General features: G+C 61.1%; 1 protein-coding gene across 7 annotated transcripts; it reads left to right on the forward strand.

Moving 5' to 3' along the window:
- Positions 1-502: 502 nt before the first annotated feature.
- On the forward strand, positions 503-18,051 carry TAOK2 (TAO kinase 2). Of its 7 annotated transcripts, none has more exons than XM_067563861.1 (20): positions 503-1,358; positions 2,904-3,075; positions 3,383-3,454; positions 3,808-3,909; positions 4,278-4,323; positions 4,444-4,540; positions 4,822-4,935; positions 5,030-5,121; positions 5,204-5,297; positions 5,678-5,759; positions 6,026-6,196; positions 6,479-6,691; positions 6,856-6,984; positions 7,469-7,705; positions 7,882-8,010; positions 8,319-8,522; positions 9,015-9,254; positions 14,099-14,311; positions 14,555-14,737; positions 15,094-18,051. In XM_067563861.1, exons 2-20 carry the CDS (start codon positions 2,944-2,946, stop codon positions 15,598-15,600), a joined length of 3,057 nt encoding a protein of 1,018 aa, XP_067419962.1. In that variant the 5' UTR covers positions 503-1,358; positions 2,904-2,943; the 3' UTR covers positions 15,601-18,051. The 7 variants fall into 7 exon arrangements, with proteins under 7 accessions (XP_067419962.1, XP_067419963.1, XP_067419956.1 ...); XM_067563862.1 differs by having other exon boundaries at positions 6,029-6,196; XM_067563855.1 differs by lacking the exons at positions 14,099-14,311; positions 14,555-14,737; positions 15,094-18,051 and having other exon boundaries at positions 9,015-10,569.
- The last annotated feature ends 1,274 nt before the right edge of the window (positions 18,052-19,325 follow it).

Raw genomic sequence — 19,325 nt, forward strand, 5'->3', positions numbered from 1 at the left:
AACGGTCACTCTCCGGCTCCCTCACTTTTCCCGGCCTTTCTGCGCAAGCCCCGGCCGAAACCTGCCCTGGTAACAGCGGGCGGAGCCTTTGATCGTCGGCCACGCCCCCTCCCCGGGCTCCCGCACCAATCACAATGCGCTGCCGGTCAAAGGACTCCGCCCTTCCAATCAGAGCCCTCCTGGGTTCCCTGTCGCTGCCCCATTCTTCGAGCCGAACCGTTACCAGAGCCTGGTAACTGGCGCCCCGCCCCCTGGGCATCATCCAATCTGGTGTCACGCCCCTCTTCGTGCGTGGGTACTCTGTCGCGCGCATGCGTGCATCTCCGTCCCCTCCCCCCCGCCCGGATGGTGCCTCTTCTCCTGCGCATGCGTTACTCTCCGATTAACCCTATGCATGCATCGCTCCTCCAGGCTCCCTGACTCCGCCCCCCCCACCCCTCCCGGCTTGGCGCTTCCGCCCCTGGACTTCCGGTGCTGCCGGGCCGGCGCATGCGTCCTGCTCTCCCGTCGGCTCCGGGCACAGCCCCTCCCACCGCGCGTGCGCGACGCGGCCCCTCTGCCCTGGTTCCGGTTTGGTTCCTGCCTTGGGCGCCATCTTGGATTTGGGGAGAAGGAGCCAGCGGCGGGAGGCGGGGCGGGCGCGGCGGAGACAGCGGGAGGGGGGGGGCCGGACCGGGCCGAAGCGAGCCAGGCCCCCCGCCCCCCGGCGCCGCCTGCGAGCTGCCCGCTGGGACCCACGGACCTGCCCGCCAGGGGCTCCCCTCCCCCCATCGGGGTCCCCTCCCCCCCTCGCCCATAGCTGCCCCCGCCGCTCCTACAGCGTCTCCCTTCCTCTCGGCCCCCCTGCTTTCCAGAGGGGCTCCCCTGCTCCCGCCTCCCCCCATAGCGCCCCCTTAGTCCTCCCTGCCCTGGTCCCTGTAGGACCCCCCCCTTCCCAGAGCGCCTCCAGCCTTCTGCCCCCCCCCCCCCGTAGGATCAGACCCCCACCGAAGGAAGAGGCAGAGTGAGGGGGGAGGCTGGAGAGACCCAGGTCCCCCTGCACCCTCCAAAGGGACTCCCCACCCCCTATAGGGTCCCCATCTGGGGGGAGGGGAGGCTGGAGACCTCCAAGCCCCCCAGCCCCTATAGAGTCCATATACCCCCCTGAAAGGGGGGAGGGGCCCACACATAGAGTCCAGTTCCCCCCTTCAACAGCAGCAGTGGGGGGAGCTGGGTTTAGACCCTATAGGACCCCCCATCCCTATAGAGCCCAGCATACACCCCTCTGGGGGGGGTCAGAGGAGGCTGCTGGGGGTGTTGCCCCCCACCCCTATACCCTGGAGCTGGAGCTGCAAGGGAGAGGGCGCTGCCAACTGCTGGTGAGATACCCCGTCCGCGGGGGCCAGGCTAGGGCAGTGGGGTCATGGGCAAGGGGTGGGAGGAAGAGACTGGAGAAGGGGGTCATGGGGAGCAGGGGACTTGGGTTGGGGGTGCTTGTGTGCAGTAAGGGCCAGGTTGGAGGCTGCTACTCTTGGGGGGGGGGGTCAGTGCCCTGGGCGACACGGGCTGCCCCAGCACACGGCAGTGGGGCTATGGGGGGGGGTTGGGTTGGGATGGATGAGCTGACCCAGGATGGAGCTGGGGGCAGGGTCGGGTGGGGGGCAGGGTCAGCATGGGGCAGTGGGGTTATGGGGGAAAGGGACAGGTAGGGGGTGGGCTGGCCCAGTGTGGGCTATGAGGGGAGATATGGGTGGGCAGATGGGCTGGCCCAGTGTGGGGCTGTGGGGGGAGGGACAAGTGGGGGATGGGCTGGCCCAGCATGGGTCTGTAGGGGGAGGGACGAGTGTGGAGTGGGCTGGTCTATCCCAGGCTGAGGCGGGATCAGGTCTGCCCCACCAGGCCATTGCAGCAGCAGCTGCCCAATCTGTGCCCCATGGGTCCAAGAGCTAGGTCATGGGGGCCATTCCCTTCCGGGAGGCGCTGGCTCCCAGCCAGCCCCCAGATGGGCACTGGGGGGTGGGGAATGGGGCACGGGGCCTTATACACTTAACTGTGATTCTGTTCCAGAGCTGGGGAGAGAACCCAGGAATCCTGGCTCCCAGCCCCCCTACTCTAACCCACTGGACTCCCCTCCCCAGGTGGGGAGAGAACCCAGGCATCCAGGCTCCCAGTGGGGTGTCTAGGAAGGGTCAAGCTTACATCAGGAGGTCTTGGAGTCGTGAAGGGGTGTCCCCAGCCCAGTGCGGAGGGCTGGAAGCAGGAACAATGGCAGGATTTCCCCTGCTGCCTCTGAGCCGCAGCTGCAGGGAGGGGCTGGCGCCGGCGCGCCTGCAGGGAACAAGCCGTGGGGCTGGATAGGAGTGACGGGCCCAGTGCCTGCGCGTCCTGTGCCCTGAGCCGGCCTTGCGTCTCGTTTAGGGGAGCTGGCTGTGGCCCCCCCCAGCCCACGTGACTCCTTGCGTGAGCCCCCCTCAGTCCTGCTCCTGGACCATGTCTCGCCAACGGGGTCTCCTGAAGCTAGAGGGGCGAGGACCCAGCTGTGGGCTCCAGGACTGATGGGTTGGGGAGCCTGGGGGGGAGGAAAGGGTTAAAGGATCCACTTTGTATGGTGCACCCCATCTCCCGATAGCCTCCTTCTTTTGGTGCCTTCTCTTCCTCTGAACCTCAGGCTCTTTGCAAAGGACTCTGGGAAATGGGTGGCGCCATCTCCAAAGCTCAGCAAATGGGGGGCCTTGAAATTGACTCCCCCCCCCCCCCGCCTCAGCCCAAATCCCTCAGGAAAGTGCTGCCTTTGTATGATGTGTAGCTAGGTTGTTGGGGGAGGGGCTAGGAGCCAGGACACCGGGTTCTCTCTCTAGCTTTGACAGGGGGAGTGGCATTTAGTGGTTAGAGTGGGGGTGTAATATGTGCCATCTCCCTTGCAGGAGGTGAGCGGGGCGCCAGGGCAGCCCCTCCGCAGCGGCCATGCCGTCCAACGCCCGAGCCGGCAGCCTCAAGGACCCCGAGGTGGCCGAGCTGTTTTTCAAGGACGATCCCGAGAAGCTGTTTGTGGATCTGCGGGAGATCGGTCATGGCAGCTTCGGGGCTGTCTACTTTGTGAGTGGCTGGGGGGGCCTGGCCCCCCAACCCCAGCTGCCCCCTGGGCCCCGCCACCTCATACTGGCTGCCTCTGTTGGCCTGTGGCCCTGCCCCTTTCCCTAGTCCTGCCTCCTCGCCACCCCTGACTCCTCCCCCTTCACAGTAACCCCACCCCTTCCTCTGTCCTGGGCACCTTCTCTCCTTGGGGGCTCTGTGGGCCTGGCCTGGCCTGCACAGGGCTTGTTCCCAGGCTGGCTGCTGGGGGGTCTCCGCCCTGCGTGGGGCTCCCCCAGACCTCTTGCTCTGACCCACCTCTGCCCCACAGGCGCGCGACATGCGCAACAACGAGGTGGTGGCCATCAAGAAGATGTCATACAGTGGGAAGCAGTCCAATGAGGTGAGTACCCAGGCAGGGGGACTTAACAGAGCCAGGGAAGAACCGAGGCATCCTGATGCTTAGCCCGCCCAATTCTAACCCACCAGACGCCCCCGTCCCAGATTGGGAGAGAACCCAGGCGTCCTGGCACCCAGCTCCCCCAGTTCTAAGCCACCAGACCCCTCTCTCCGAACTGGGAGAGAATCCAGGCATCCTGGCACCCAGCCGTAATCCACCAGACCCCCCTCCCAGATCTGGGAGAGAACCCAGGCATCCTGGCACCCAGTCCCCAGCTCTAACCCACCAGACTCCCCGCCGGGAGAGAACCCAGGCGTCCTGGTGCCCAGCCTTAAGCCCCCGTTGGTGTCTCCCAGAAATGGCAGGACATCATTAAGGAGGTGAAGTTCCTGCAGAAGCTGCGGCACCCCAACACCATCGAGTACAAGGGCTGCTACCTGCGGGAGCACACGGCGTGGGTGAGTGGGGGGCAGTGGGGTGCTGCGGGGGGTGGGGGGAGTAGGCAGGTTCGGAGGTTGACTCAGCTCTCAGGCAGTGAGGTGGGTATTGGGGGCTCCAATGCAGGGGGCCAGGGTGGGATGAGGCACAATGGGGTAGCGGGGTGCAGGGAGTTGTTGGGGCTGTGCTTGCAGAGCGGGGAGTTCTGGGGCAGGGGTGGGGGGGCGGCGGCAAGGGTGTGGTGGTGGCTGGGGCGGGTGCTGATGCTGATGGTGTTTGGGGGGTTAGCAGGGGCGGGTAGTGGGGCTTGGGAGGGCGGCAGGGACAGGTGCCAGCAGGGTTTGGGGGTGGCTGTGCCCCCACACTCACCCCTGTTCTCCCTGCACAGCTGGTGATGGAGTACTGCCTGGGTTCTGCCTCCGACCTGCTGGAAGGTGAGTGCCGGGGGGCTGCAGAGGCATTGGCCCTTTGGGGAGGGCACGAGGAGCGTGGGGATTGTGCCCCTAAAGTGGGGTTGGGGGTGCTGCTCTGATCCCTCCCTCTGACCCCACCAGTGCACAAGAAGCCGCTCCAGGAAGTGGAGATCGCGGCCATCACCCACGGAGCACTACAGGGCCTGGCCTACCTGCACTGCCACAACATGATACACAGGTACCCCTGCTGCCCCCCTCCCCAGGGCCTGCTGCTCCCCGTCTAGCCCCCCACCTCTGCTGGGCCCACTGCCTCCCATCTGCCTCCTCTGGGGCTGGCTGTTCCTCTCTCTGCTCCCCGCAGGGCTGCCTGCTACCTGTCTATCCAGGCGCTGATGGCTCTCTTTCTGGGGGGGGGGGGGGGGGGTGTCTGTGTGTCTGTCTGGGTGCTGATGGCTCTGTCCCAGGGGGTGGGGTGTTTGTGTGTCCATCCAGGCCCTGATGGCTGTCTCCTCCGTGCAGGGACGTGAAGGCCGGGAACATCCTGCTGACGGAGCCAGGGCAGGTGAAGCTGGGGGATTTTGGCTCAGCCTCCATCATCGCCCCTGCCAATTCCTTCGTGGGCACGCCGTACTGGTGAGGGGCCGGGGTCGTGGTCAGGCCAGGGGTTGGGGGCCTGGAGGCAGGATCCCAGAGATCTCACTCTGTCCGTCTGTCTGTCTGCCCCCAGGATGGCCCCCGAGGTAATCCTGGCCATGGACGAGGGGCAGTACGATGGAAAGGTGGACGTCTGGTCGCTGGGCATCACCTGCATCGAGCTGGGTAGGTGGGGAACGGGGCAGGGCAGGGGGTTCCTGGACAACGGGGGACTCGGCTGCTAATTCGTCTCTCCCCTCCCCCCCAGCGGAGCGCAAGCCGCCCCTGTTCAACATGAACGCAATGAGTGCCTTATACCACATCGCCCAGAACGAGTCCCCTGTGCTGCAGTCCAGCCACTGGTAAGAGCCACCGGCCGCTGGTGAGCCCACCCTGTCCACCAGGCCTCCACCAGGCCAGCGGTGGGCCCCCGGCGCCCTGCTCAGTTCCCGCTCCCGGACTGGCAGCGCGTGTCATTACAGGCACCACGGATGACGTGGGGACCTGAACCTGCCCTGGGGGAGCTGCCGTGCACAGACCAGACCCAGCCGAGGTCCCTTGGGTGCACCCACCGGCAGGACTCCTGGGTTCTCTCCCTGGCTCAGAGCCGAGTGGGGTCTAGTGGTTAGAGCAAGGTTTCCCCCCAGCAGGGGGGAATTGCCTTGCCGTGGGTCTTGCTGGCCAGGCTGTTTGGCGTGAAAGGCCTGGCCCTGCCCCTCCAGCTGCCTGCTTCTGCCCCCAGGTCCGAGTATTTCCGGAACTTCGTGGACTCCTGCCTGCAGAAAATCCCCCAGGATCGACCCACCTCGGACGTGCTGCTCAAGGTAGCCCCCTGCTGGCTGCAGCAGGAATGGGGGGAGCAAGGCTTGCCCAGCTCAGGGGAGGGGGACGGAGGGAGGTCTGAGCTGTGGGATAGGCGGGGTTGGGGGGATGGGCAGCGTTTCCCATTAATGGGCCCTCTCTGCGGGAGACAAGAGCGTGCACAGGGTCCAGTCCCCCCTGGCTTCCCTCCTGGGTGGGGAGCGTCCTTCATTGAGGCCCCCCAGGGCGGCGTCTGTCCCTGCTTACGTCCCCTGCCCCCCTTGCCCAGCAGCACCGGTTCCTGCTGCGGGAGCGGCCCCAGACGGTGATCATGGACCTGATCCAGCGCACCAAGGACGCCGTGCGGGAGCTTGACAACCTGCAGTACCGCAAGATGAAGAAGATCCTTTTCCAGGAAGCGCAGAACGGCCCCAACGCCGAGGTGCCCGATGAGGAGGAGGTGAGAGCGGGGAGGTTATGTGCCTTGTCCCGGAGGGGTGTGTCCCAGCGCCTGGCAAAGGGTCCCCATATACCCAGCCCCCACATCCCACAGGGCGTGTCCCAGCCCTGATGAGGGGTCCCCATATACCCGCCCCCACCCCATAGGGTCTGCATTCCAGCGCCGGCAGGGGGTCCCCATGTACACAGGGCCACATCCCAGCATGAGGTGAAGGGTCCCCGTGTGACGAGTGCTCAAGCCCATCCCAGAGGTGGCTGCATTGTGTCTTCTTATCTCCCCCAGGAGGTGGAGCAGTTCCTGCACCGGACGGGAACCATTAACAGCATGGAGAGCAGCCACTCGGTGCCCAGCATGTCCATCAGCGCCAGCAGCCAGAGCAGCAGTGTCAACAGCCTGGCAGATGCCTCCGACGAGGACGAGGGGGCGGAGATGGCCATGATGCAGGAGGGCGAGCACACTGTCACCTCCAACAGCTCCGTCATCCACCGCCTGCCGGTACGGTGCCTGGGTCCCGTCCCCGCTGGGGCTTTGCTGGGCTAGCCGGGGGCTGGGAGCCAAGGCGCCCAGGCCCCGTCCAGCTGTGGGAGGGGCATGGGGTCCTGGGGCTGGGGGAGGCAGAGCTCCTGGGTCTCTCATCCTCTCTCTCCATCGCTCCCCAGGGCCACGATAACCTGTACGATGATCCCTACCAGCCAGAGATGGAGCCCCAGAGCTCCTCCTCGGCCTCCCGGCGCCGCGCGTACTGCCGCAACCGGGATCATTTCGCCACCATCCGCACAGCCTCGCTGGTGAGTGGGGCAAGGCATGGACTGTGGGGGTGGGGGTGAATTTAGCCCGTGGGGTTATTGGGCTGGCTGTGCTCGGATGTGGAGGCGGAGTTAGTGGACTGGCTAGGGCCAGGGTTTGTGGGCAGGATCAGGAGACCAAGCAGGGGCAGAGCTGGTGGGTGAGGGCAGGAGGCCGGGGTGAGGTCACAGGGTGGGAGCGGGAGGCTGAGCAAGGTAAGGGGGTGGGGGGTTGGGAGGCTGGGCAGGGTTTGAGAGTAGGATCAAGAGGCGGGTCTGGGCAAGGTTTGTGGAGAGGGGTCAGGAGGTGAGGCTGGGATGGTGTGGGGGGTGTTAGGCCAGGTAAGGTCACTGGGGGTTGGGAGGCTGGGTGGAGTTTGTGGGCGGGGTCAGGAGGTGGGGATGGGAAGCTGGGCGAGGTCCTGGGCAGAGGCATCTGTAGGCTGGGCCTGGGCAGGGTGATGCGCTGACCCCCGCACCCGGCCAGGTGACGCGGCAGATCCAGGAGCACGAGCAGGACTCGGCGCTGCGGGAGCAGATGAGCGGCTACAAGCGGATGCGGCGGCAGCACCAGAAGCAGCTCATGGCCCTGGAGAACAAGCTGAAGGCGGAGCTGGACGAACACCAGCTGCGTCTTGACAAGGAGCTGGAGGCCCATCGAAGCAGCTTCAGCGCCGAGGCCGAGAAGCTGGCCAAGAAGCACCAAGCCATCTTCGAGAAGGAGGTGAGGCCGGGGCGGGGAGCTGTTGGCATGGTGGTGTGGTGCGAGGTTGGGGCGCTGCACAGGGGGGCGGGGCGTCATTGTGGGTGTGATTGGGAACTTGGCGGCCGGGGGATCATTGCAGGGGCTGGCGGGGTCATGCTCACAACACCCCCCCCCTCCCCCGCTCGCCCCCACAGGCCAAGGCGGCGCTGGCGGAGGAGAAGAAGTTCCAGCAGCACATCCTGGGCCAGCAGAAGAAGGAGCTGAGCAACCTGTTGGAGTCACAGAAACGCCAGTACAAGCTGCGCAAGGAACAGCTTAAAGAGGTGATGGGGGGAGGGGGTGGGCTGGGACTACTAGCCCCCATTCCCCTCCCAGAGCTGGGGAGAGAACACAGGCATCCTGGCTCGCACCCCCCTCCCCCTTCTAACTGCTAGATCCCACTCCTCTCCCAGAGCCGGGGAGAGAACCCAGGCGTCCTGGCTTCTAGCCCTCTGCCAACCACTAGCCTCCCCCCCCACTCCTTCCCAGAGCTGGGGATAGAACCCAGGCGTCCTGGCTTCTGGCCCCCCTGTAATGGCCAGGCAGCCAGCGCAGGGGTGGCCCCAGCATCCTGACACCCGCCCCCTGGCAGGAGCTGCAGGAGAACCAGAGCACCCCGAAGCGGGAGAAGCAGGAGTGGCTGCTGAGGCAGAAGGAGAACATGCAGCACTACCAGGCCGAGGAGGAGGCCAACCTGCTGCGGCGCCAGCGGCAGTACCTGGAGCTGCAGTGTCGCCAGTACAAGCGCAAGATGCTGCTGGCCCGCCACAACCTGGACCAGGACCTGCTGCGTGAGGTGTGCCTGCTGGGGCTGGCCTGGGGGCGGGGCAGAGTAGTGTGGGGGTGGGGCAGGGGCTGGCTTTGGGGTGGAGCCTGCATGGTGAGGGGGCTGAGCTGGTGCTGTTTAAGGGGGGAGTCTGTGAGGGGACATGGAGGCAGGGCTGGGACTGGCTTGGGGGTGGGGTCTGAGGCATGGGGCTGGGTGCTGCTGGGGGGGAGCTGGGCCTGAGGTGTGGGGGTGGGGCTTGATGCTGCTTAGGTGGGGAACCTGAGAGGAGCTGTGGGGGCAGAGCTATGGGGAGGAGCCTGCTGTTGGTGGGTAGGGTGGGACTGCGCTTTGCTGAGGGGGCGGAGCCTGTGCATGTGGGGCGGGGCCTGTGGTAGCCCAGGACTCCAGCAGGGGTTAGGCTAAGGCCTCTTGCCCCTGCTGGCTGTTCCAGCTGCCCTGTGGCATGGGGGAGGGCGGGGCCTGTGCTGTGGCCGGTGTGACGCTGCCCCACCCCCGCAGGACCTGAACAAGAAGCAGACACAGAAGGACCTGGAGTGTGCCATGCTGCTGCGGCAGCACGAGTCGACGCAGGAGCTGGAATCGCGGCACCTGCGCACGGTGCAGCGCACCCGCACCGAGCTCACCCGCCTGCAGCACCAGACGGAGCTCAGCAACCAGCTGGAGTACAACAAGCGCCGTGAGCAGGAGCTGCGCCAGAAGCACGCCGTGGAGGTCCGCCAGCAGCCCAAGAGCCTCAAAGTAGGTGCCGCCCGGGGGCCCCGCCCGCACAGCCTGGGGGGCCCACAGCCCCACATACAGGAGGCCGGCCTGCTAGAGCCGGACGGGCACGGGGGCTGGGCTCTAGAGCCGTCCCTGGGGGTGCTGGAACCGGACGGGCAGGAGGCTGAGGTGCTAGAGCAGGAGAGCCTGGGGGTGCTAGAGCCAGACGGCCAGGAGGCTGAGGTTCTCGACCTGGAAGCGCTGGAGCCAGACGGGCAGGAGGCACCTCTAGATCCTGTCCTGGGGGTGCTATTGCCGCCCGCCCCCTGCCGTCTTCCTGGGACGCCAACCCTGATCGCGGAGGAGGGCGAGGGGTTGCGGGGCCCAGCCGATGGCTGCCCCGCCCCTGAGGACCCCTACGCAGAGCTGCGGCGCAGCCAGGAGGAGGGGACCAAGCCGTCGGCACTGGCCCCGCTGCTGCCCCACGCCGTGTGCGCGGGTCTGGCGCTGCTGGTGGCCGCCTACCCCAGCGGGCCGGTGTTGCTGCTGCTGCTGGCGGCCCTGTGGGCCCAGGGCTCAGGCGGTGGGGCCCAGGCAGTGCTGCTGGCACTGGAAGGGGCGCTGGTGGGGCTGGCCGTCTCCTATGCCCTGCTGCACTCAGTCTTCCTGCTCTCAGGTGCCTCCTTCCTGGCACTGGCCAAGGGGGTGGGGGCGCTGGGTGTGCTGGGGCTGAGCGCCAGCCGGGGCCGGCTCTATGTGCCTGTCATCCTGCTGGCCTCCCACCTGCTGGCCTCGCCCTGGCTCTTCCTGCCCCTCTACCTGTTGATGGCGCTGGCCCGGGGGGCACTGCGGGCGCTGCCCCGTCGTGCCCGCCGCCTCTGGCTGCGTGCCCTGCTGGGCCTGCCCCTGCCCGCCTTCTGTGCCCTGCAGCGCCTGGGGCTGGTGACCGAGCGTGGCCTCTTCTGCCTCTTCCCCAAAACCAACAAGGGTGGCTTCCTCAGCCGCCTGCCTGTGCCTGGCACCCGCCCACCCTCCTGGCCCCGCCGCACCCTGGCCCTGCTGGCCTGGCCCGTGCGCTGCCTCAACCGGCGCCTGCTGCAGCTGGCGCGGGAGCTAAGCGCCCGCCTGCCCCCAGATGCCCTGCGCCACCTCAAGGGCCTGCGGCTGCTGCGTCAGGAACGGCCCAGCCGCATCCCCCGGCTGGTGCGCGGGGGCCACTGCGGGCAGGGCTGGGGGGGCCGAGCCCCCATGGCAGCGCCTGGCAGGGGGCGCCGCAGCAGCCCCGGGGATCCCCGCGCAGCCAGACGGCCCTGGAGGTGAGCTCAGGGCCTGGGGGCGGTCCCCCCGGATCCCCTTGTTGGGTTAGGAACAAGCTACACCCCGGAGCCTCCTGAGGATTGGGTGGGTATGAGCCCTGGCCCTGTGACAGTGCAAGCAGGCCCCTCCCCTTGCACTGGTGGGTGATGGCAGGGGGTCCCTGTTCATTCCCCTCCCTGCTGGGATTGGCCCCGTTCCCCTCGCACAGGTTGGGGGCTAGAGGGCCCCCCAACAGCCCCCAGGCTGCTGTGGCCATTCCCCATCAGAGTGCCCCACCCCATAGCTCAAAGGCAGGCGACCCCCGTATCTGGGGGGGGGGTTGTTGCAGGGCCGAAGGGGATTGCTGTGAGTGCTCTGTGGAGGGAGAGGCAGCTGCCATGTCTGCTCTGGAGGAAAGAATCACCTGAGCCAGGAGCTGGCGGAGGGCAGTGGTGGCGTCTGGCCCATCTTCCCGAGGACAAGCTGCAGTTGGGTGGTTGAAGGACGGGTTATCGGGGGAACAGGGACAAATCACCCAGCTGACATGTGACCCCCTTAAACGAGGGGTGCTGCTATCGGGGCCAGCGGTTTGTCTGTCTCCGAGCCACCGCCCTCGGCCTGGGGGGCCTACCCCCACAAACACTATCCAAAACCCATGGGACCAGCTCACCCCTGGTCCCCCAAACACTATCTGCCCCCTTTCAGAAGACGGTGGGGTCCCATCCCAGCTGCACACAACGGGGGGAAGGTGTGTTTTTGCCCCAGCTCCCGGGGTGACCCAAGGTGATTCTTTCCCTGCTGGGATCTTGGTTTTCTTTATTTTTTAAATTAAACTTCCCTGATTTATATCCCTCTTCCCATCTCTGTAACCCCCCAACTCCATTTGGTTTACACTTGAACGTATTTATTTGCAGTTGCCTTTAAGTTTTGTGTGTGTGTAAAATTTTTTTTATGTAAGTGACCAAGCATTTTTTTTTGTTTGTTTTTGGGGGTAAATCTGTGATATTTCTTTTTTTATTTGACTGAAAACAGGAGAAATAAAATAAAAATAATCACAGATTTCCCAAAAATGGGAGAGTCGAAATCTTCTTTTGTGTTAAATTTATTTCTTATAAATTGGTTGGGGGGTGGCTTAAAACATTTCTTTCTTTCAAATCTTTTTTTCCCCCATGTGGTTTTTGGCAACTCTTGAGTAATGTTGATTTCATTTGCCGCAGTTTTAGAAAATCTCATTGGTATTTTTGTTGGAGCACCTTTATTGCCTTTTGTGCGTCCCTGTTTTTAGTGAATTTAGAATTTTTGGGGGGATAAATTTATGAATACTTTATATTTGCTCCAGTTTATGAAATTTAGGATTATTTATTATTTCTCTCTTTAGTAAATTTAGTGTTATTTATTTACTCCTGTTTTTGAGGTAAATATTTTTTGGTTTTTTTAGAATTTAATTTCCCTCCTTCCATTTAGTGAATTTAGAAATACACATCCTTCCTCTGCCCATTACATAAATGTAGGAGTTTTCTTTGTTTCCCCCATTTGGGCATAAATCTATCATGATTTTTATTCTATTTACCCTGTTTTTGCTCAATCTGATTTTTTTTAAGTTCTGTTTCATTTCGGGGAAATTTGCATTTCACTGGCATTTGTTTTTAAATCTTATTTGTCTCAGGTTTGATCAATAATTTGACATTTTTTGTTTTTATTTTCTCCTAGTTTTAGTAAATCTATGATGATTTATAAAGTTGAAAGCCAGAAGGGATCATTTATTTTAGATCTAATCTGACCTCCTGTGTATTCCAGGAAAGCAAATTCCAGCCATCTCAGTGCCCTATTTCAGAAAAATCTATTGTATTTATTTTCGAGTTCAGCCAGGAATTAATTCAGGGCAGCTAGATGGTTAAGTTATGCAGAAACTCAGACAAGACGATCACAAGCGTGCCTTCAAGTTTGAACATCTATTCATTTTTATTTTTCCCCTTTTTGGTAAATCTATTGACATTTGTATTTTATTGCTTGTTTTGTTAAATATTTTCCTTGGTTCTGTTCTGACTTCTAAAACTATTTAATTTTTTTTATTTAATATGCCCCCCATTTTGGTCAATGTTATTTATATTTATATTTGCCCATTTTTCTACAAGATCTGTGGGTTTCTGTTTTATTTGCCTTTTTTTTTTTTTTTTTTTTTTTTTTTTTTTTTTTTCCGTTTTTTTTTTTTTTTTTTTTTGGTAGTCCAATTTCTGGTCAGTCTAAAAATAGGACCAGGATTGGCCCAAAATTGGGGCAAATATCTAAAACTGCCAATGTCACAATCTGATTTTACCCATTTGGGGCCTGTTTCTCCAGTTTTTGTGTCCCAGATGATTCCAGTTGTTTTAGATTCTTTTGATCAATTTGTGGACAAGCAATTGGTAAAAGTGACTGTTTGGCTTTTGGATTATTTCTGCCCATTTTTGCCCAGGGAATTGGCGCTGTTTGATATTTTTAGCCGGGCTGTGAATGTTTGTTTCTCCTTTGCTCCGGTTTTTGGTCAGCCCATTGCTGTTTTGCTTGGACATGCCAGATTGCACCAGCTCATCTGCCATGCTTTCGCTGGGGAAGCGCTGAATGGCGTTTGGTGCAGTTTGATTGGCGCAGTTTTACTCTGCTTGCTCCCGTTTTTGGTGGCTCTGTGTTTATTTTTCCTTTCCTTCCCTTCCCCCCACCCGTGTTTGTGAGAAATACATTACCTTTTTACATTTTGGCTTCCTCTGTATTTGGTTTGAAACATTATTATTTTGGCTCCTTTCCACCTTCAATAAAACACTGCACCTTGCAGAGCGCCCAGACCTGGCGAGCGTCTGGTCATTACTGGGAGCTGAAATGCATCTCTCCTCCTGCCCCCCACTTGGGCCAGGGCCCTAGGGTGGTACACACAGTTTGTGATCATGGCACACAAAGGGGTCATGGGTGGGCAAAGGTCACATGCCCTGACCATGGCGTGAAGGGGCAGATGGGGTCACGGGCAAAGCAAAGGTCGTGCCCCAATCAGCAAGGTGGGGCCAAGATCACATGAGCACTAAAGGGGAAGGATAAAGATCACCCCCGGAACATGGCAGCACATGTGGGTCTTAGCCCCTTGGACAAGACAGGGCAAAAGTCACGGCCCAGTGAAAGGGGAGGGGCAGAGGTTCATGGGAGGGTCCAGAATTGGCTGCTCTTGACCTTTGACCTCCAGCCTGCTGGGGAGGTAGGCACATGTCCACCCTCGTGCCCCATGCCCCCCAAGCCCCAGCTACTCACATGGGAGGCTGACAACTCTACAGCCAAGGAAAAGCAGAGCACTCGAGATGGCATGGGGGGGGGGGGTTCCTAGGAAGAGCAAAGCCCCCTAGGAGATGGTATATAGGGGGCTGTGTCCCCAGGAAGAGCAAAGCAGCCTGGGGGACAGCGCTGACACCCCCCTCCGGGCTGGGCCCCGGTCTCTGTGTCTCTAACTTTTATTCCTGTCTCTCTCCTCCTATCTCTGTCCCGTCCCCTCCCTGCCACGGACGGGCCTGGCCCGGTGCCCCCCCCCTTTGTCCTCTGCCCCCTCGCGGCCCCCGCCCCGGCAGTCCAAGGAGCTGCAGATCAAGAAGCAGTTCCAGGACACGTGTAAGATCCAGACGCGGCAGTACAAGGCCCTGCGCAACCACCTGCTGGAGACCACAGCCAAGAGCGAGCACAAGGGCATCCTCAAGCGCCTCAAGGACGAGCAGACACGCAAACTGGCCATCCTGGCGGAGCAGTACGACCACAGCATCAACGAGATGCTCTCCACACAAGCCGTAGGTCCCCCTCCATCCCCCCCGAGCCCTGGGCAGCAGGAGTGCAAAGAAGCGTGTTCCCACGGCTGAGGCATGGACGCAGGCGTCCTAGCCCAATCTCTGCTCTGCAGCTTTCACGCTTCCTCCTTGTCCGTCCCCACCCAGGGGGGTGGGAGTCCCATGTCCCCCAGACCCCCGTGGGAGCCACGTCCCGGCACTGGGCCAGGGCTCCCCTGTGTACACCCTGCATCTGTTGCCCCCTAGCTGCGGCTGGATGAGACACAGGAGGCCGAGTACCAGGTGCTCCGCATGCAGCTGCAACAGGAGCTGGAGTTGCTCAACGCCTACCAGAGCAAGATCAAGATCCACACCGAGGCACAGCATGAACGTGAAAGCAAGGAGCTGGAGCAGAGAGTGTCCATCCGCCGGGCGCTGCTGGAGCAGAGGGTAGGGCACTGGGCATGGGCCCCAGCGGCCGGGACAGCTCCCCTAGGGAACCTCACAGCAGGATGGGCATGGGACCCAGGCGTCCGGGATGGCTCCCTTAGGGAACCTTGCAGCGCCCCAGCAACTGGGAGGGGCATGGGACCCTGTTGTCCAGGATGGCTCCCCATGGGAACCTCAGAGACAGGGAGGGGCATGGGACCCAGGCATCCAGAACGGCTCCCCTAGAGAACCTCACAGTGCCCCAGAGAGCGGGAGAGGCATGGGCCCCCGGGGTCGGGGACAGAAGCAGCTTGGGGTTTCCCTGGGAGGTGGGCTGGACGGGGAGGCACCACCAGTGCCACGGCCTGTTTCCGCAGATCGAGGAGGAGATGCTGGCACTACAGAACGAGCGCTCGGAGCGGATCCGCAGCCTGCTGGAGCGGCAGGCCCGGGAGATCGAGGCCTTCGACTCAGAGAGCATGCGGCTTGGCTTCAGTAACATGGCGCTGACGGGCATCCCGGCCGAGGCCTTCTCCCAGGGCTATGCCGCGCCCCCCCAGCCCTGGCCCTCCCGCCCCGTGCCCCGCAGCGGCTCCCACTGGAGCCACGGGGTGCAGAACACTGCCGGCGCCCCCCACGCCTGGCGCCAGCCCCCCCTGCTGGCCCCACCCCCCGCTGCCTGGCTGCACCCCACCACCACCTCACCCGCCCCCACTGCTTCGCCCGCTTCCACCCCAGGGGGCCGGGCCACCGTGGTCATGCTGCGCGACAGTCCCCAGCCGCTGCGGCGCACAGCCTCCGGGGGCCAGGCCGAGCCAGGCATCAGCCGCTCGGCCAGCGTCACCTCCCACATCCTCAACGGCTCCCACTATTCCTACTCCTGAGCTGTGCGCCGGGCACCTGCTGCTCCTAGGGGCTGGGCCCGCAGCGTCGCCCCCTTCTCGGACGCCTGGTCTGCGCTGGTGCCTGCCTCCCTCTGCAACTCCCTGCACCGGCCCGGCCGGCCGCAGGACCTGGCCCTCATGGCCACTGTCAATCTTTGCTGCTCCCCCCGCCCGGCGCACTGCCAGCCGGGGCTAGGGGGAACGGCAGCCCCTGAGCTGTCTTCCCAGGTCTTGTGTGGCATTGCCTCCATACCGCCCCAGGGAGAGCGACTCCCCAGCTGCCCAATCCCTGCCCTGAGCTGCAAGGGGGCGATGCCCCCATCAGCCAGCCCCACACTCTGCCCCAGAGACGCTGTGTATCAGCGCTGTGGTGCCCGTATCTGCCCTCCCCCCCCTCCCATTGACACCCCCAATCTGGGTAGGGACACTCCAGTCCCCTTCTCAGTCCCCCATTTTGCCTTGGCCCCTTCCCCGCTGGGGCCATTTCACCTTTGTTTTCAAATCGAGGGATTTTTCTGGGTTTTTCCCCCCCTTCCTGTGGGTGGGGGCTGGGAGCCAGGACTCCTGCACTCCATCTGCCTGGCCCATAGGTGACAGGGTACCTTCCCCTATCTGCCTCGCCCCCAAGGAGAGCTGCGGTACCCAGTATGAGCAAGCCCCCAGGTTTAGGATCAGGGTACCCAGTGGGGCACTGTTGGGGGGCTCAAGTTCCCCCCCCATGAGTCACTTCCCCCACCCCATCCTACGCTGTTCCGCGCCTGCCCCATTCCCCCATCTCCAGGAGCATCTCTCCACAGAATCGCAGGGGAATCTGCCCCCAGTGCTGCCTGGGTCAGCCCCCCTCACCTCGCCACTGGGAGTGGGTGGCCCCTCTCCTGGACTGGTGATGCAGAGAGACTTGAAACTGCTTTTCCACCCCCGTCGGAGCAGGGGGACACTTGACACTACCTTCCCGTGGTTACAGGGTAGGCTGGAAACAGCTCTCCCCTTGGAAGTGGGGCGCATTGATGCAGATGTTCTGTTACACCAAGAGGACTGGACACCGTTTTCCCCCAGTGCAGAAAGGAGAATCTTGAAACCATTTTCCAGAGGAAGCAGGGCTACCATTGATTCTGCGCGTGGGGACTCGGAGGAAAGCATGAAATACATTTTCCCAGGGTGGCAGTAAATCTTCACACAATTTTCCCAGGAAGGGAGATTTTGAATTGTCACCCTGTGGGTGGGGTTGGGAGACTTGAAATCACTTTCCTCTGGCAGGATGGAGAAACTTGAAACCTTCTTTCCATGGTGCAAGAACCTTAAACCATTATTTACTGTCCTAAAGGGGAAATCTTGACCCATTTATTCCTCTGAGGTATTTTAAGACTTCCAGGGTGGGGGGGGAGACTCAAAACAGCTATTTGCTTGCAAGCAGGAAGGGTAGGGGTTGCAATCTTTAAACACCATTTTCCCTCGGGGGAGGAGGGGGGGAAGACTCACTGCACTGTTTCCGTGGGAGTGGAGGGGAGATGAGAAAGGTTTTCTGCTTCATGCCACAAGGGAAGCCTCGACACAGTTTTTTTCCCACACTTGTGCAATAAGGGGAACTTTAAAACAGATTTTTCTGCCTTTGTGCCATGGTGAGGGGAACTCAAACCAGATTGTGTCCACTCACACAGTGAGGAAGAAGATGGGGAGTGTGCCATGGAGAGGAGACTTGAAGCAGGTTTTTCCTCTCACACCGTGGAAAGGGAACTTGAAACAGATTTTCCTGCCCAAATGTCAACGCCCAGATCCTCAACAGCGTGAATTTCTGCCCATTTTTTTTTTAATTATTTAAGAAACACTCATCCAGGACTTTGATGGAACAACTATACAAAACACCCCAATTCCTCAATTTCTTAATTTTCTAAATAACCACCTTGCCCCTCTCCTAACGAGGCTGCTTTTTAAGGGGGTTTGTGGGGGGGCGGCGGGAATGCTTTGTTCTGTTAACTTTAACCGCGTGGCTTGCCTGTGGGGTCTGGGGTGGAGGGTGCAGGGGCTGATGTATAATATATACTCTTCTTTTTAATGATCTTTTCATTTTGGTGCCATAACTATACTGTGTACAGTTCCCCGCTCTCTGGATCTTTCCTGTCTTTCATTTCCCGTCTTCCCCCTTCCTCTGTGTGGGTGGTGCGTGCGTGTGCGTATCTCATATTTTCTTTATATATATATATATATATATATATATATATAAAGGAAAATAAGGAAAAAAAACCTTAGAAATCTGTGTCCTGATGGAATGTATTAAAATAAAATGAAACAAAAACCAACCACTTTTTTAAAAAAACCAAGCCGAGTAGCACGGAAGGAAGGCGCGGTCAAGCAGCGTGAAGGAATAGAATAATCCCTTGGCCACTGGCCCGGTGGAGAGAAGGGAAAAAAAAAACTTTTAAATAAAAATGTTGGATATTATTAAAAAACAAACATGGCTTGACTGTGTCATTGGAGCAGGACGCCTGGGTTCTAGCCCAGCTCTGGGAGGGGAGTGGGGGTCTAGTGGTTAGAGCAGGGGGCCAGGACTCCTGGGTTCTTGCCTCAAGGACGCGCTTGGCAGGGGTGTGGCTAGATCCCAGTGTTGCAATGGCGGAGCCATCAGTGCAGCGGTTTCAGCTCCAGTGCGGGGACCTTATGCTGCATTCGGCACCTGGGAACTGGAGGTCAAGCTAACAGAGGGGAGTGGGTCTGCCTGGCAGCAGGTGTGGATCCTGTGTGTCCATAGTAGCAGTGGAGCTATGCCCTGCCCCAGAGGGGCTCCGTCCTGGCAAGGGGTACCCATCCTCGGTGCCCCATCTCAGAGGGGCCCCGTCCCAGCGCAGGGTGAGGGGTTCCCGTTTACCCAGCCCCTACCCAGCACCCTGTATAAACAGCTGCATCTTCCATCATATGTTAATAAGTGGCTTCTATTTGCATTAATTAATAATTAAGGAGGCTGCAGCTGGGAATCCCGTGGCCACGCCTGCAGCCACTTTATTGATTAATGGCGGCTCATCCCAGCCACCCCCCACCCCAGCGCCTGGAAGGACTGGAGCCCCGTCTCCTAGCAACCAGCCTCTAGGCTCTCCCCCTCCCCACAGGGTTGCCATAGCAGCAGCATCCCTAGGCAGTTGGGTACCAGCTTGCGCAGCATCCTCCTAGCCCCCAGGAAGGGGTGCATGGGGGGAGGGGGCCTGATCCTGCCACAGTCCTACCCCCCACGGGATCCTCTACCCCCAGCCCTGTGCCCCCTCGAGCCCCATTCCCCCTCCCCACCTCCCATCCCCCTACCCCAGACCCCGTGCATTCCATAACCCCACTCCCTGGCTCTCCCCCACCTCCTGTACTGGGACCCCCCCCATCTCATCCCCCAGCCAACCTCCATACCCTTCCTGCCCCAGATCCCCCAGCACCCAGCCCCCCAATCTCTCTCTTCCCCAGGTTATTGGCTCTAGGAGCCATGGAGCGGGGTGCAGCCTTTGACCCCCACAACTCCCCACCACCCCCCCGCTCCTCCCAGGGGACCCCCTCACCATGACAGTAGAGACGGCAGAGCTGCTGGTGAGCACCCTGGCCAGTGCCACCCGAATGGTGCACACGGCTGGAGAGGCCCAGAAATCTGCACAGGTACCAGCCTGGACGCCTGGGTCCCAGCCCTCCTCTGGGTCCCTGGAAGTGCTGCAGGAGAGAGGCCCTAGGCGAACTGTCCCAGACGCCTGGGTTCC

Source organism: Emydura macquarii, unplaced genomic scaffold, assembly GCF_026122565.2.
Source record: "Emydura macquarii macquarii isolate MOO-44397 ecotype Brisbane River unplaced genomic scaffold, CSIRO-AGI_Emac_v2 contig_2627, whole genome shotgun sequence".
Taxonomy (NCBI): domain Eukaryota; kingdom Metazoa; phylum Chordata; order Testudines; family Chelidae; genus Emydura; species Emydura macquarii.